Source organism: Cucumis sativus, chromosome 6, assembly GCF_000004075.3.
Source record: "Cucumis sativus cultivar 9930 chromosome 6, Cucumber_9930_V3, whole genome shotgun sequence".
Taxonomy (NCBI): domain Eukaryota; kingdom Viridiplantae; phylum Streptophyta; class Magnoliopsida; order Cucurbitales; family Cucurbitaceae; genus Cucumis; species Cucumis sativus.
The window spans coordinates 20,675,622-20,693,736 of record NC_026660.2 but is presented as its reverse complement, the minus strand read 5'-3'; the positions used below and the strand labels follow the sequence as shown (position 1 = coordinate 20,693,736).

Here is an 18,115-nt window from a genome sequence, read left to right as displayed (position 1 = left end):
CCTAAAACTATAGTTTCGGATAGAGATGTAAAATTCTTGAGCCATTTTTGGAGATCCCTATGGAAGAAATTCGACACCAACCTCCTGTTTAGTACCGCCAGCCACCCACAAATTGACGGCCAAACAGAGGTGACCAACCGAACTCTTGGCAACCTCATTCGATGCCTTAGCGGGGACAAGCCTAAACAATGGGACCTAGCTTTACCTCAAGCAGAATTCGCCTTCAACCACATGGCAAATCGCTCAACAGGGAAGTCTCCATTTGAGGTTGTATACACTAGTCTCCCTTGGGTAACTTTTGATTTAGCTAATCTACCTTCTGTTGTTGATGTCAGTATGAAGGCTGAAGCAATGGCTGAACGTATCTCCAAGCTACCCCAAGAAGTCAAGAGTCATCTAGAGCTTGCTAATGACTCCTACAAAACAGCCGCCAACTATCACAAACGCTTTAAGGAATATCAAGTAGGTGACCTAGTTATGGTGCACCTTCGAAAGCCAAGACTACCTGCTGGTCATCACTCCAAAGTGACCAACAAGCGCATGGGCCCATTTCAAATATTGGAAAGACTCGGCCCCAATGCTTACCGAGTAGACCTCCCAGCAAACATGAGAATCAGCCCATCTTTCAATGTTGCCGACTTATCACCTTACTATGCACCAGATTCCTTCTCTTTAGCTCCCTAATCTTCACTCGAGGTCGAGTTTTACCCTAGAGGAGGGGTTTGATGTAGAACATCTCCCTTCTTGATGTAGAACATCTCCCTTCTTGATGTTTCTTGAATTTTATCCTAGAAGAGGTGTTTGAATTACCATTTTTATAGTTTTGGATTAATTACCAATTTTGTATCTTGAGTTAGTTATAACTAACTCAACTCCAAGTTAAACTAACTCAACCCCAAGTTAGTTTAACAACTCTTGTAATCTCCAGCCTATAAAAAGGCTTCTCATTTTCATTAATAAGACATAAAAAAAAAGAAGCATTATACATACAGAATTCTAACTTTGCAGTCACTGCATCACAATGTGAATAGATGGAAGAGTTAAGAAATTGAATAATAAAGAGAAGCATTTAGTGTAGCCACTCAAAGCACACCCGCTGCTTCAATCAGTTTTCTGCATAAACGAGGATTAATCTTCATTTGCTCTCTGCCTGCTGCCTTTCTGTTTTTATGTTGTGTATGGACAGATTAGTTAAATTTGGCCTTGTATTTGTGGTTTTTTTGTTGCCCTTATATTGGCTAATAGGAGCCTAGAGTAAGGATTTTTATTTATGCTTCATGGATATGATGAGGGCGCTAAGGGGGTGCCAACCTAGTTGAGATACCTGCATGCGCCCCTGATCCTCCCTCCATTGCTCTATGTATAACCCTCTTGTACATTGAGCTTTTGTCTCTCTATAAACAATATTAATAATAGTGAGGCTCATTTCCTTTTCAGAAAAAAAACCTCAAGCCATCCACCCATCTCGAAGGCTTATGACGAAAAACCCGCAAATTTAACTTCAACTAGTTTGTCTATTCATTTTCTTAATGAAGAGACTCGTTTCCATTTTCAGAAAAAAGAAGATAACAAACTAGTCCTACAACAATTCCTAAAGGGAGCATCATCGTCAAGAAGATAGTCCCCTATTGTGCTAGATAGTGCCAATCATCTTCCCCGAGCTCAAGTCCTAAAAGAAAACATTATCCGATAAGAAGGCAACTTGACAATTCAAATCTCTAGTTATCTTACTAATAGAATTATAATATATTTTGGGTACATCCAACACATTTTGTGAAGTTAAACCATCAAAGGGAGAAATGTGACCCTTGCCCGCAATAGGAGCAAAGGACCCATCTACTATCCGAATCTTTTCATTACCAGAACTCAAAAGATATGATAGAAAATTATTATAGAGTCCAATAAATGATCTGCAGCCTCTGAATCAAGTATCCATGGTTACTTACCATTTATGCTTAGGAGACTTAAGGATTGAGAGGTACCTGATTGAACAACGATCCCGAGGAAAGAGACACCATAGTCACTTTGGCAATTCACCTAAGGTTGTGACTGGGTGGCACTTGCAGATTCACTAATAAAAGCCTGACTAGGGTTGAACTTGTCATTTGGAGGAAGTCTTCTACCATTTGGTGGTTGACCATATAACTTCCAACATTGTTCTTTCGTAAGCCAGGGTTTCTTGCAATGTTCACACACCGGGGTCTATTTCCTACTTTGCTTGTCACTGTCAGAACCAAATAATTTCACATTGAAAGCAACAGAATAGTAGCAGATACAGTCATGATGTTCATATCATTAACTTTCTCTTCCTTTAGACGCTCCTCGAAAAAACACATCCATAAGAGACAGTATAAGCATTTGTCCTAGTATATGGCCCCGCACTACATCGAAATTGGAGTTCAAACTAGCTAGAAATTATAAACACGATTGACTTCCTCAATCTTGGAATACTGGACACCTCCACATGGACAATCCCACATAATATCACGACACAGATCCATCTCCTTCCAGATTAGAGACAATTTGTTAAAATATGAAGTGACATCCATCGTCCCTGTTTGCACTCGTCAGCCTATTTACACTTTAAAGACAAGACGCACTCTGCCTTTAAGAATATAATTTCTGAACTGCATCCTAGATATCTCAAGCAACCATAGTTTCCTTATCTGAAGTCTCATACTATTAATTAGCAGTGATTGAAGCATGAAGTCTTCTCCTTTCCAAATGTTCTCCTGTGGATCCCCTAATCTAGATCTTGGTATCTCACCAGTTAGATACGCAAACTTGTGACGTCCCTCATGGACCATTTTAATGGATTAAGACCAAGAGAAATAATTCCGACCATTCAACTTTCCTCTTGCAATTAACCATGTGAAATTTTCCATAAAGCTAGACAAATGGTTAAAGTATGGAATGAGGTTACCAAATTCACTGTATACATCTCAGTAAACTGGAAGGAATGTCAGAATTAACTCTACAGGAGTTTAAGTTCGTGTGAGCACCTAGGGCTGCCCTAAGGGCAGCAATTTGTTGCTGAAAACTTGTCTGAAGATTAGCAACTATTGTTGTACCATTACTGGAGATAAACCAATCAAACCTTGGTGTCCATAACTAGGCGACCCTAGAGTTGGAAGGATATGCAAGGATTGAAGGTAATGATCAGCATTCAGCGGCAACTCGGATGGCAACAGCAGTGATGGCAGCTAAAAAATTTGGCTCTGGCTGCAGTGGCAGCTGTGACAGAAGCAAGGTTGGTGCAAAACTAAGGTTATCTTGCACTTGTTGGTTTCGCCAATGGCGGCGAAGGTTTTGCAGCATTGCCTGACACCATGTTAAACAGTAGAAAAGATAACGCTAGTTTTAGATGGAAAACCCTAAAACAGGGAGAAAAAAACGACAACAAAGAGTCACTTTTTATTATTTTAACACAATGAAAATTACATGAGAAGACAACTTTATAGTCTCCAAAAAGTCGTAGTACAAAAAGGATAACTTAGGGTATAGTAAAATGCTAAAATACCCACAAGGCTATAATCAACCAACAAAGCCCCCTATTTCCAACAAAAACCTCACAGTGATTATGGTTGAATAGTCAAAGCATCATTGAACAGTACTCAAAATACAAAGAAAACAAAATATTCAAAAGAAGACATAAAACAACAAAAATACAAGAGCATCATCCTAAAACATAGATTAAGCTGATACGATAACCGCTCCTTTGATTTAGTTTCTGTTTCAAGGCATTTATAGTCTTTACAGCCAAGTTAACCGTTTTGTAAGTTAGTTCACTGCCTTCATTACTATAACTTATAAGTATGAAGACAGCAAAGTATTTTGGGGCTAATAAACTTTTGTGGAATTTTTAGACTCTTTGTGTGCATCACCTTCCCAATTTTCACTTCAAAAACCTCTTGAAATCTATTTGTCAGCTTCTTTATTTGCACCTGCACCACATAGTCAGGGAACCTGTACTCGCATTTTTGGGAAATGAAAATACGGAACCTAGGAACTGAGCTTGCTCATTTAAGCAATCATCTTCCCTCAATATGGCCTCACATGATACAAACAAATACTATGAGAGCATACCTAGAAGCTGGGGTTGCCACTAAAGCATTCACCATCGACGGAGTTAGGGGTGACCCTTTCATGAATGATGACCAACCAACCACCTGATTAGATGCACTATGAGGCACTTGACTACTGAGTGCATTTACATAACCGGGCCAAAAGTACACCGATGTATCTAGAAGGTTCCTAGAAATACAAGCCTCAACAATCAGATGCCGCATATTTCCAGCTGCAACAAGGAAAAAGCAACAAATTAGCCACACAGAGATCACATTTTGAAGCATATCCGTAACAATGTGAGAGAGGGGGGTCCTATTAAAATTTAAGAAGCATGTAAAGGATGATAAAACCACTATAATACAAAGATTTTCATGTCAAAATCTTATGTCATATCAGGAATTAAATTATCCTTTTATGAAAGATAAATTGTTTAAGAAAAACCAAATGTTCAAACGACAGATTAAAATAGTTTTGAGTATATATTTAATAGTATTGTCATTGAAATAAAGTGTTCAAACAAAATGCCATTGATAAAAGTTCTGGACTCATAAACATTGAATGTCAATTTTCTTTTTATTAAAGAAATTAAATTTTCATTGAGAAAGATAAAAGGATATACAAGGGCAATATATATAAAAAAATGATAATTTAAAAATAAAACCAAAAACAATACCCCCACACGCTCAAATACAGAAAGGGGCTCCAATCCAAAAGAATCAAACTAAGTTGATAATAATTAAGAAAAAGCCGCTTAACAGACACCTACAAGGAGGAGTTAAACCTAATCGCATTGCATAGTTCTCCCAGGACTGCTCAACTCACGAACAATTCTACAATTCCTCTCAAGCCAAATGCCCAATAACAAAGCAAAAAACTAAGACTGCTAAATAACCTTTTGTTTGTTGCAAAAAGGATGATTCAAGAGCACCTCCTCAAACATCACAACCTTTATTTCGAGCAAGCAGTCTCAAAGATTCTAAAGAACTTGTTTCCATAGGAGGTAATGAATAAACACACAGTTCCAAAGTAAATGGCTAAGATCCAATTCCTCTCTCCTTTAATAGACACACTAATGGGTACGCAACACAATTGAAGAAAGCTCCTGGATATGATCTTGTGTATTCACTCTCCCATGAAAACTTGCCAGGAAAAAAGTTCACTTTCTTAGGAATTATATAGCTTACCAAAAAGAGGAAGATGAAAGGACCATAGAACACAAAGGGGCCCATGGAAGGGAGAAGGGGCACAAAAAATCCAGGAAAGAAAAAAACAAAACAAAGAAAAAACTACTAGAAAATCCCTCAAAGGGCTTTGGATGAAAACCAAGACCTAGAATCCTTTCTCCCTTAATGCCTAGCTCAGTTTAAAATTATAGAGAGGAGACCAACAACCTCACAAGCCTCATGAACAAAAAGCACACGACGAGAACACAGATAGGTAACAAAAACTTCGAAAGAGACTGTGGCCACTGAGTGTACCCTCTTCTCCTCAGGTGGTAAAGATGAGGGAACAAGGAACACAAAGGTTCCATGCCCGCCCCCAATAGAATATATAACAAATCTGAGAGAAAAAAGAATATCCTAAAGGAATAGTAGACCAAGGGCTCTTGTAAGAGACACCTTAAACCACTTAAGGTCCATACATACAATAATACTACGTCCATATTTTCCACAGAGGAGGTAGAACTTTTCTTCAATATATAATAGCTCAGGCCTCTGCAACTAAGCTGCCAAATCCTTGATGCAAAATGACATTTGATAATGACGTGTTCTATGCCTTACACCAGCAACAACACTTCTCAAAGTCAAAATGCCATTTACAATTTGACATCATCAGCTTCCACTCTAAATACCTCAAACACCTTAACAGACCTGGACTTCATGGATGCCTTCAAGTATCAGGTGAAGATGCCTTGTTACCCATGAATGGAGGAAAACGTGTATGATGAAAAGTGAAGTAAAGTTCATGGGACGACTAAAACTTCTCCCAACTCCCATGTAATCCAAGATGACCTTTAAAACTTCATGTATCAGAAATTTCAATTGGTAAACCTACGGCAATCTGATACAACATTCCTCTCCTCTAAGTCTCCATTTCTCTGACAGCACCTTCCATCTGATCGGTAAAAACTCCCCCCTCTGGCCTTTCTAACCTCCTATTCAGCACCCTTCTGCGACCCAGTGAGAGGGAAACATGGAAGTGAAGAGCTGTGATCTGAATGATCCCTGATTTTGTATCTGGTCAGAAGCTGAAAAATTTTACGTTCAAGACATGCAAGTAATTAAGCAGCTAATTCTTTCGGACACCCAACTCACTTGGTTTGTGGAAAATATATTAGAAATTCTTTAAAACCCAGTCTCCAGCTTCTTTGTGAGGGAAGGAAAGGATAGCTCAGGAATAACAAAGTTATCCAAGATCAACAGAGCTAGAAAGTGGCCAAAATCAGGTGGACGATTCTTTATTTATGTGCCAAAAAATGATTCTACTAAGGAATGGCAGATCTTTGCAGATATGGTCTGTGAATTTCTGAGTTGAAAAGTGAAGCTCAGAAGGCCATCGAAGGTAATACAAAACCCAAAAGAGGCTCTGTTTTTCGTCTCTCAAAACAGAGAATTGCAGAACACAAATGCCCTGACTGAAAAATCCTCCCCTGTTTTAAGACCCAATAAACAGAGTTTGACTTCCCAATAGGTTATAAGAAATTATGAGGTGGTTAAGGAAGACTTTGCAACCTCTGGATTGTTTCAAGACTATTTGAGTTTGATAAATGGCCAGAAATGTGCAAACATTGAAGTTCTACTTTAACTCAGATATTATATCACATCCATTATAAGCTGAAAATGCTTTTGTTAAACTTGATGAAGGGAACTTGGAGGAGCTGATAGAACATCCTGGACAATAGCAAGAATTTGGCCGATTCCATTTGTCGTTCGAGAAGTGGAAGAAATTGGAACACGGCCGGCCAAAAGCGGTGAAAGGTTATGGAGGCTGGATTGCAATTAAAAATCTTCCTTTAGATTATTGAAGTAGAAAGACATTTGAAGTTATAGCGTCATACTTCGGAGGTTTGGAAGACATTTCTACTGATACTTTGAACCATTCTAATGTGGCTGTAGCAAAAATACAAGTAAAGAAGAACCTTTGAGGTTTCATGCTAGCCAACAATAGAGCTGCCCGATGAGAAATGTGAAACCGTTTTTCTAAATTACGATGATATTGAAGTTTTAAGTCCCCTGAACAAAGTTAATCATGCTCTGTTGCTAGAAAATTTTTCTTACCCAATAGATTTAGCACGATTCTTTCAGGTCATGAAAAATGAAGGAGGAAATCCAGAACGAAATTCAGAATGGGCATTCTTTGTGGATGCTGGAAACTCTTTAAATCTGGCAAGAAATCCTTTTTCGTTTATGTATCGAGACTCTCACAGTAAGCTCCAAACTCAGTCCTCAGTCCTCATTGAAGCCTCCCATTCGTCTCAGACGGCGGAGCAAGTTATCGGTGCTTCTAACCAGCTCAGTGTGAACATGAAAGATAAATTAATAAGGAGAGAGAAATCGGTTGATAATCAACCACTGAGAAGTGGCCATTCAGTTTCCCCCAAAAAGGCACGAAAAGATATCAAAACTTGTCATAAATCCATCCTCCACAACCTCAAACAATGGAGAACACAAACAGGGTTCCTTTCCAGCCTCATGTGAACAGAAAACCAGCATTAATGAAGAAAGAGAATGTCGATGGAAACGGTTCTTTGCAAAGTAACCTTTCAACTTCCATCCACAAGGGTGCAAAGAAGAAATTAAGAAAAAAAGGTTGTTGTTCCTTTGTTAATCACCTGAAAAGAAGACAGCTCAGTCGCAACAATTAGTCACTCAAGAACCCTTCCCACTTCCAGCCGTAATCTCACATCTTCATCCACCTCAGATTCCAATACATCTTTGCCAATTTCCAACCAATCAAATAATGAAGTGCATATAGCATTCCATTCATCCAAGGAAAATTTGAATAATAACCTTCTTAAGCCTCCATCTCAAATTACAAGTAAGGTTGATATATCTCATAAGCTTCCGGCTGTCATTTCCTTGCACCAACATATGAAGAAAAACAAGTGCAACAGTTCAAAAGTGTCTCAAAGAAGTTCTAATTTGTTCAAGTCTTTTCATAAACACTTCGCCAGAAAAAAGACTTCATTTTACAATTCCTGGACAAAAATTACAAACCCTGATGTGCTAGAGGCGAGTTGTGTCAAGATCCAAGTCCCTGGTCTAGAACAAAACAGGTCAGCTTCTTTACCTTTATTGAATAAACCCATTTCCCAATCTGGATGTAATTCTCAAGAGTCTCCATAACATCCTTCTATTTGTGCCACATTCATCAACACTTGTGGGGAGAGACGAGGTTCTACTAACAATGGACCTCGTCTCGTCGAGTTGTTTCTTGTATTATTATTCATAGTCGATGTTGTGCATGAGTGGATCTCTTCTCTTGATGAAGGATGCCAAGGGGAGAGGAATTGGTCGAGCCTTCAATTCTACTGTGAGAGGAATACATTGCACATTTCAGACAACTCATAAAAGCTCCAAAAGACTTCGATGAAGAATCACGGGCAAGTGTAAGCAGTGAAGAACTTGAAAGAGAAGATGAAGAAATAAAAATTACAGATGAATTGCCTGGTGATATGAACAAGACTTTAGGCCTTTTATTCCAAACTGAAGAGGATCAATTACATTCCAAGGAGGAAACCCTCCCCTTTGCTCCACTGGAAAAGCAAGACATACCTCCAAAGCTGCATTCCATATTGGAAGCAAGTGAAATTTAATTAGCCTAATCCAAAGGAAAATAGGACAATTAGTGGGATATCCTTTAGGGTTGAAAAATGAAGATTATCTCTTGGAATACGAGAAGACTTGGTGGAAGATCAAAGAGGCTGGTTTTTTTTCTTTTTTTCTTTTTTTCTTTTTTTCTTTCTTCTTTTTTCTTTTTTCTTTTTTTCTTTTTTTTGAAAAGGAGACTGGATTTTTTATTAATTAAAAATCAAAGTACAAGAGAACTGAGAGTAAAGGAGAATTGAAAGTACTGGAGAATTGGCCTCTTTGGTGGGAGATCAAAGAGGCTGATACTTAAAAGATTACTAAAGAAAATCAATCTGGATAGTATACTAATTCAAGAAACTGAAAAAGACAGCATTCATAAAAAGCATCTGCAGCTCAAAAGAGATTGGCTGGACTTTTTGTGGGAGCTTTAAGGAGATCCGGAACATTCTTAGAAAATGTGGGATGAAGTAATTTTTCAGTGATTGACATCGTTAAAGCAGAGTTCTCATTGACAGTTAAGTAATTCCTTTGGAGTAATGCAGTGAAGGCAGTGATGGCAGATTAATGTTTCGAAAAAAACCAAAGAATCCTCCATGATAAAGAATCTCCATGATTGTTGTTTAGAGGCTAAAATCAAGGTTAGTCAAAACCCAAGTGGTTTCTTGCCAGCAACCATCGAGTTAAGAGATAAAAATCGGAGCAATACTTTTCTCAATTTTGGGGGACCTCAGGTGCTGGAGGATCCGAAGGTCATTGAAGGAGCATTGTTCTTAAAAGACTTCACTAATCCTATTGATTTAGTGAGACTAAATTGAGTTCTTTTAGATGAAGAAGAAGATATAAATATTTTGAAAGCAGAATGCGCCTTTCTTTCTTCTCCACTTTTGAAACCTGGATTCTCAAGAAATCCCTTCGAGGCCTTGAAAAAAAGGATGATCATGGAGGGTCGAATGAATCTTCATCTTCCTGTCGATGGAAAAATTACATCAGCAGCAAAAAACCGATGAAGAAGATAAGCAAACCAGTCATGAATTCCATTGAGGAAATTGAAAACCTGCCTTCAACGATGACAGAGAAAGATACGGCTAAGTCCTCCAATCTTCCCAATGAGAATTCAAGTCTTAATAAGATGCTTATTCATGATTTAAAATTTTTTTTTTTTTGAAAAGGAGACATGCTTCTTTATTAATAAAAACGCTCAAAGTACAAGAGAGAGTTATCCAGTGTGAATTGAGAAGCCTAGAAATGGGAGAGAGAGAGGATCAATAGGTACACCCAGACATCTCAACTAGGTTGGCACCCCATAGCACCCTCATCATATCCAAAATAAAACGAACGACATCAAGGTCATGCTAAGACCAAAAATACCAATATACACTTCCTATCAGTTGACAGATGCAAAGCTGAAAAGAGATAAAACAAATGTAGAAATACAAAATAAATCCCAGAAGCACTACAAAAACACAAAGTCTGTCTAGCAATCTGGAACATAACAGCCCTGATTCTCTTCAGGATTTAAAATTAATTTCAGGTGTTTCTCTCAAGAAGGAAGCCCAAAAGGCAAGTGGGCCCATCCCATCCAATCCACACTCGTTCAGCAGCAAGCCATTGTCCCCTGTTTATTCTGATCAATTAGCACCACCTTCAGCTGCATTATCAAAAACCACGCCACCAAGGGAACAAGCAATACTTTTTCTTCTCATTCAAATTCTTCTTCAACCATCTTTTCTTCGGCCAGAATAAGAGGTAGATCGGGGGTCAAACGAATCTCTAAGAAACAGTAAGTAGACCATCCTTTCATTTCTTTCCTAAAGCATTTTGTTAGACAAAGGAGAAAGAAGGAGATAGCCAAGAAGAATTCTTCCAAGACAGTTGATTTCAAAATCGAATCCAGATTTTCTAGAAGAAATTTGTTCGCAGATTCAAGCTCCCAGCAAAAGTAACAGATCAGAGACCCAGAAATCTCTCCCTCCTCAATTTAAGCACTTTGTTTTATCATCACCGCCCAACGCAAAAGTGAATCTTCAAAGAGGAACTCAGGTTCACACTCCAATTGATCCATCTCAGAATAATGGAAAAGCTGATTTTGTCTCCCCATTCAGTGTAAGCAGTGAGGAAATTGACCAGGCTGAGAAACCATATGAACTAGAAAAGCAAAGATCAAAGAAACCAAGGGGGTGTCAACCTAGTTGAGATGTCCAGGTGCACCTTCTGATCCCCTCGCTTAATGCTCTCTAGGCTTCTTTATTACGCTAATTGTATAACTCTCTTGTATTTTGAGTTGTTATTATTAATAAAGTAATCTGTCTCCGTTTCAAAAAAAAAAACAGAGATCAAAGGAACCAATAGAAGTTGATTTGAATGCTTTGTTTTAGTGTGAAAAAGAACCGAAAATTGAACAACAAGCTTTGGGTCGTTTATCTCAAGTTCAGTTCTATGAAGTACCAGACTCTCTGAAGTCATTGGTAACTGAATGTAATCTGATTTTGGACTAATATCTAGTAGCATCCTTTGCTAGAGTGAAGATTATTTGAGAATGAAAATCGTGTAGTGGAACACAAGAGGTCTGAAAGACCCATCAAAGAGATTGGCCCTCAAAAGATTCTTGAAGTCACGTAATCCGGATCAAGTGTTAATTCAAGAATTCATAAAGATGATTTTGATTTGAGTTTCATCAAATCAAATTGGAGTTCCAAAGATGTAGGATGGGCATTTGAGGAATCAGATGGTGTGCTTGGAGGTTTGTTGACCATGTGGGATTTGAACATGATAACCATATCTGAAGCTTTGAAAGGAGACTACTCTTTGATACTTAAATGTGTTATTCTGTGTAAAAAAATCTGTTCGGATACGAATGTGTAAGGTCCTAGTGACTATAAGGAGAGGAAATTTATTTGGCCCAAGCACCCTCTCTTTCAAGCTGTTCACTTGCTTGGTGTATTGGGGAGATTTTAACATCACAAGATGGGCTCATGAAAGGTTTCCCAAGGGGAGAACTACTAGAGGTGAAAGGAGACTTGACGACATTATTAAAGCATTGTAGAGAGGAAGCTGAGGTGTGTTCGGATGCTACCATATCTAGGGATGAGGATGACATGATTACAAGCTTGTTTGATATTTTCATAGACGATAGGGTCAATGCTAGTGCCCCGAGTCCTCAGGATGAAACATGCAGACCTGATATGTAGCTTCAACCATAAATATGGGAAGTGTTGGGAGAAACTAATTATTTGGAAGGAAGACAGTTTTGGAATGAGAGTAATAAAAAACTATGATGGGTGTGCTTACTATGAGTGTAAGCACTGAAGAGTTGGAAGAGGGCGTGCCTTAGAGGTTTTTAACAAGAAGCCGTTCCGCTAGTCATCCTTGAACATGGCTTTGGTAAACTATTCTTGGAAGTTGTCATCTGAAAATGTTACGTCAAATGGCCTACACCTTCAACCGAGGCTTAGAAGATTCTCCTCAAAGTTGGTACCTCAATTGTGCTTCAGAAGTCATGGTAGCAGTTTGTCAGCTCGTTTAGTTAGTGAATTTTTACGAATCAAATGTTCTTTGATTAGTTTCAAGATAGCTTAGCTCTTTCACTTTCATCCTTTTGAGATGCATCTCCTTCAAGCTCTTCAAAGATTACTTATTTCATGGTTATGGTTTTTTGGAGCACTTTTGTATTGAATTTTTTCGGTTGATAAGAAACCAAAACTTTCATCAATTTAAATCTTTCAGAGGCTACTGTTTAACAGGATCAACAAATGTTAAATTCTTACACAAGAATAAGTACTTACAACAATTAATAGGCGTATCGTTCATACTAGCACAATCATAGTACTCATTACCAACTGCAACCCCTGATATGAACATTACAGCTTTTGCAGCAGCCTGATTGGCTACTGCAATAATGGATTGAGGAGGAGTCAACAAGCTCTCATATTCACCCAACATCTGCAAGCTCGTAATCAAACCTTTGCGGCACATTCCTGAAGACTGCTTCTCATCTCTGCTTTTACTTGGGCTGCAGTCATCCTCCTTTGGTTCAACTTCTTCTTCTTCAATAATAATGGTGACTGCAAGGGTTGAAATTGACAATAACATGCACAAGCATGTATCCAAACGAGGTACAGGTCCCTCACTCGGATCCCTTTCCTGAAATGGAATTTTGAATTAGCAAATATATCCCGATGGGAATGAGTTAGTAAAGAAGAGTATATGAGGGAATAACGTTTAATATTCTTCCAAGGTGTGTTTCTCCAAATTCAACAAAAAGAAACTGTACTTTAAGTTGATTAGCAGTTGCACAAATGGAGAAAAACTGCCACGCATCAAACTTCTTATACGAATGATTTTCAATGGTCCTTTTTTATCCATCTCCCTCAGTCTCAGAATTTATTTACAAAGAAAAAAGGAAAAGGTGAAAATAGAAAAACCTTTACAAGCTAACACAAAGTTACCATACAAGTATCATAGAACAGAAATCATTTAAGTTCTCTCAATTCAAGGCAGTGGACCTGCTAATTAAGTAAATTGAGAGCGCGAAATCATTTCAGCCAAAAATTAATATCTGAACATAAAGAGGATATGAACATCAAAATGTAATTCATTTACAAGATGCTACATGATCCTACCCTTTGAATAAGTCGCAACGCTGCAATCCACAAACCTAAAAATGTATTGTGCCAGGAAGTATCATTAACTGCCCGCAAAGATTTTATCAAACCTGCAGATAACTCTTGATTAATAGAACTCTTTGGGAGAACTTAAAATTTCAATTTAATTGAAGAAACACTCAAGCAGTGTACAAATTGTTAAATAATCACTCAAGCAATATGAAATTTGATAGCTCATACATATCAGACGCTCAACAGCACTAGTTGCCAGAACTTGTGATCCATCCATGGCATCCTCCAGGAACAAATCAATGGGAAGCCACAATGCAGACCAATTAACACCATGAGATTGACCAGCAGAAGAAAATAGTGATCCAGAAGCCATTACATCGCGAAACTCTAGCTGAGATGTTTTTCCTTTTCGTGATAAAAGCTTATTTTTATCAGATGTCCAGTGCAGCAGGACCTCTGGAGTTATTAGCTTAGCGTTCCCCAAAACTACTGAGTTTGCACCCAGTAGCTGTAACCGCTGGGCAAAAGCTGCCCACTGCAATGGCCTAAAAACCAGAGATCATTATAATATTACATTGTTATCATTGAGGCGTCAGATTTTTGTATTCATTTAATGTTATTTTTGGAGAAATAATCTCTCATATTTTGAAAAAAGACCCAACAATGGGTAACTACAATACAAGGGAGATTATAACTAAGAGAACTAATTACAAAAGCAAAGGAAATCTAAAAAAAGTAATTAAAAGATAATTGACTGATGAAAATATAGTACTTGAAAAAATAATATAATTTTCTGTATATTTAACAAAGAAAGAAGGGATTTCTTAAATAGAAGAACAAACCATTGCAAGGAAGGAAAAAATAAATTTGCCAAAATAAAATACGACTAATACAATAAAATATAATGCAAGAAAGAAAATAATCAACACTCCCCCTCAAGTTGGGTTAAAGATATCAGTCATTGCCAACTTGTCAATCAATTTGTCGAATTGCCAATTTGGAAGGCTTGTCGATCAATTTTTCCTTCGCTCATTGTATAATCTTCTGGTACTATGAGCTTGTCTCATTTATTTAAAAGAAAAAAAGAGACTTGTTTCCCTTTCAAAAAGAAAGTTTAACATCTACAATTTGTTCTGTTGTTGGAAAGTAGGGTATGCATATTACTCCTTTTCGATATTTTCCTTTCTAAAGTGTTTATTGACTTCAATCTATTTTACCTTGTCATGAAAGACTGGATTGTGGGCAATGTAAATGGCTGCCTCGTTATCACAGTAAATAGCCTGGGCATTGTCTGAGTGAATCTCAATTCTTCCAACGATCTTCTTATTCATATACCATCACAAACACTATGGGTTAACGCTCTAAATTCTGCTTCTGCACTATTTTTTGCAACCACACTCTGTTTTTTACTTCGCCAAGTAACAAGATTTCCTCCAACAGAGGAGCAATATCCAGAAGTAAATCTTCCATCTGCCGTGCTACTTGCCCAATCAGCATCAATGTAAACTTCAACATTGAGATGATCATGTCTTTGAAACAATATGCTTTTTCCAGAAGCACCTTCCAAATATTTTAGGATTCTTTAAACTGAATCACAGTGAATTGGTCAAGGAGCATCCATGAGCTGAATTACCATGCTAACTGCAAAGAGATGTTAGGACATGTGTGAGAGAGTGTTGGAGAAGTTGAGAGCCACATTGGAAAAACCAAGAAGACTCACACTCCATATAAGATAGATGGGCTACTTTTCTCACTGTCAATTAGTTTTGAGATGGAACTCCATACTATCAAATTTAACAGAAAGACATATGAGTCTCCCTACAAGTCTGGTATTTTTCTCGTTTTCTTCATCTCATTTTTGTTGCAACTTCAATTTTCAGATTTTGCTCAATGGGAGTTTTTGCTACCTTGAAACCAAGTAAACCGGTCTCTTTTAGCATATCAAGAATATACTTCCTTTGGTTGATAAGAATGCCACTTTTGGACCTAGCAAATTCCATGCCTAGGGAGTACTTTAAAGTTCCCAAGTTTTTGATTTGGAAATCATCTGCCAACTTTTTCTTCATGAAAGTTGGTCTTGTCTCATCGTTGCCTGGAAGAATGATATCATCAACATAAACTATCAAATCCACAACCTTGTCATATCATGTATGTTTATAAAACATCATATGGTCGCCTTGACTGACTGAATCCATAGCCCGTGACTGCTTTTTCGAAGCATTCAAACCAAGCTCTAGGTAGTTGTTTAAGACCATATAATGATCTCTTTAACTTAAACACTTTGTTAATCACGTGATCTACCTCAAAACCAGATGGCAAGTCCATAAATACCTCTTCTTCAAGTTCCCAATTGAGAAAGACATTTTTAACATCCAGTTAATAAAGAGGCCCATCAAAGTTAAATGCAACTGACATAATTGATTTTAGCAACTAGAGCAAATGTTTCTTGATAATCAACTCCATAGGTCTGAGTAAACCCCTTGCCAACCAATCTCGCCTTGAATCTTTCAATACTACTATCAACTTTGCATTTTACCGTGAAACACCCGCTTGTAATTTCCAATTCAAATCATTCAAGGCCTCCTGTATATTCTTTGGAACAAACAAGTTGGTTATTTTAGATGTGAAAGCTTTATGACTTGGAAAATTTATGATAAGAAAGATTGTTTGTAATTGGATATTTCACACATTTATCGGTATCTTTCCTATGGGCAATTGGAATATCAAGATCAAAGACATCAGGCAAGGAATTATGAGAAGAAGCACTAGGAGTATTAGAAAAAGTAAAAGGAGAATGTATGTTACTTGGATCTTCATAATCATTTATCAGGGTATTAGATTGGTTCTATGAGAGATCATTTGTTTGTTCCCTATTCCTTTGAGTCAAGTTTCTTCTAGGATAAACCCATAGCTTTTCTAGTGTTTCTCTCTCGGAAGAACTCTGCATACTTGCTTCAAAGAGTTAGAACTCATAATTTTGAAATCAATGATGTTTGAGATAGGTGAAGTGTCCCAAAAATTATCTTCAAGGTTAGGTGGCTCCCTCTGAAGAGAATTTTGGCTTAAAAAAAAGGTTAACTTTCCAAAAAAGCCACATCCACACTCTCAAAATACTTTTTGGTCGAAGGGTCAAAACATTTGTAAGCCTTTTTATGGGAGATAGCCTATAAAAATGCATTTAACAACTTGAGGGTCAAGTTTACTACGAGTAGGGTTGGGATTATGAACACATGCAGTGCAACCAAATAATTTAATTGGTAAGTCAGACAACAATCGAATAGTAGAAAAAGGATTTTTTAAGTGATTCAAAGGAGTTGTAAAATTCAAAACCTTAGTTCGCATTCGATTGATCGAGTAACTTCAAGTAAATGTCTATTTTTTCGCTCAGAAATTCCATTTTGCTGAGGAGCATCACGACATGTAGCTTGATGAAAAATACCCTTTTCATGTAAGAAACTGGTTAACTGTTCACTAAAATATTCAGTACCATTATCAGAGTGGAGGATGCGGATTTTAGTTTGGAACTAATTCTCAACCATATTGTAAAATTTGACGTCCTCAACAATTCCATTTTGCTGAGGAGTATCACAACATGTAACTTGATGAAAAATACCCTTTTCGTGTAAGAAAAGGGCTAATTGTTAATTGAAATATTCAATACCATTATCAAAGTGAAGGATGCGGATTTTTGTTAGAAACCGAGTCTCAATCATATTGTAAAATCTAACAAAAACCACTTTTATCTCTAACTTGTTGGTTAACAAATAAAGCCAGGTTAAAAGAGTATGATCATCTATAAAGGTAAGAAACCAATGGTTACCATTATGAGTTAAAACTTTAAACGGACTCCAAATATCTTTGTGAATTAAGGAAAAAGGTGAAGAAGCTTTATAAGGCTTGGGCAAAAAAGTGGATCGATGATGTTTGGAAAAAATGCAACTTGCACATTGAAAAAATGAACAATCAAGACCTTTAAATAAATCTAGAAACAAATACTTTAAATAAAAGAAATTAGGATGCCCTAACCTACAATGCCTAAGCACTATAGTTTCTTTAACAGAAGGAGGGCAGACACCACTCAAGCCCTGAACTTGTTCGTGACTAGCTAAAACTTCATCAAAGTAATAGACACCACCAATCATCCCAGCACATTCAATCATCTCCCCCAAGTCCTGATACTGAAAAGTACAATAAGTGTTATAGAAGACAACACGACAGTTAATATCCTTAGAGATTTCACTAACAGAGAACAAATTTCAAGCTAATTTTCAAAGATGAAGGACAGAATGCAACATAAGTTTTATAGTCAGAGGAATAGTTCCTTTTCCTACAATAGGGGTAAAACTACCATCGGCCATGTGAATTTTTTCATCGCAATATACAGGGGGGTAGGATGCAAATAAGGAAGAGGAACTGGTCATATAATCAGAGGCTCCAGAATCAATTCATGGAGATGAGTTTATGCAAGAGAGGGTTTGCAGAAAATTACTTGTCTGCCAAGGAAACACTAAGATTACCAGATGTAGAGGTAGTCTTTAGCAGTTTTAGGATTTGATCAACCTGCTCCTTGCTAAACAAATTAGAATCACCAACATTTGCATTTGAGGTGCGTGGGAGGAAATT

General features: G+C 37.4%; 1 protein-coding gene across 2 annotated transcripts in view; it reads right to left on the bottom strand.

Moving 5' to 3' along the window:
• Positions 1 to 18,115, bottom strand: part of LOC101211746 (mediator of RNA polymerase II transcription subunit 33B) — a 31,537-nt gene that overhangs the window by 9,273 nt on the left and 4,149 nt on the right. For both annotated transcript variants that reach the window (XM_011659211.2, XM_031886603.1), the window contains exons 4-7: positions 13,721 to 14,037; positions 13,499 to 13,590; positions 12,662 to 13,019; positions 4,087 to 4,297 (exon numbers count right to left, since the gene is read on the bottom strand). In XM_011659211.2, the coding sequence (XP_011657513.1) occupies positions 4,087 to 4,297; positions 12,662 to 13,019; positions 13,499 to 13,590; positions 13,721 to 14,037 (978 nt within the window). The remainder of the gene's footprint in view (positions 1 to 4,086; positions 4,298 to 12,661; positions 13,020 to 13,498; positions 13,591 to 13,720; positions 14,038 to 18,115) is intronic.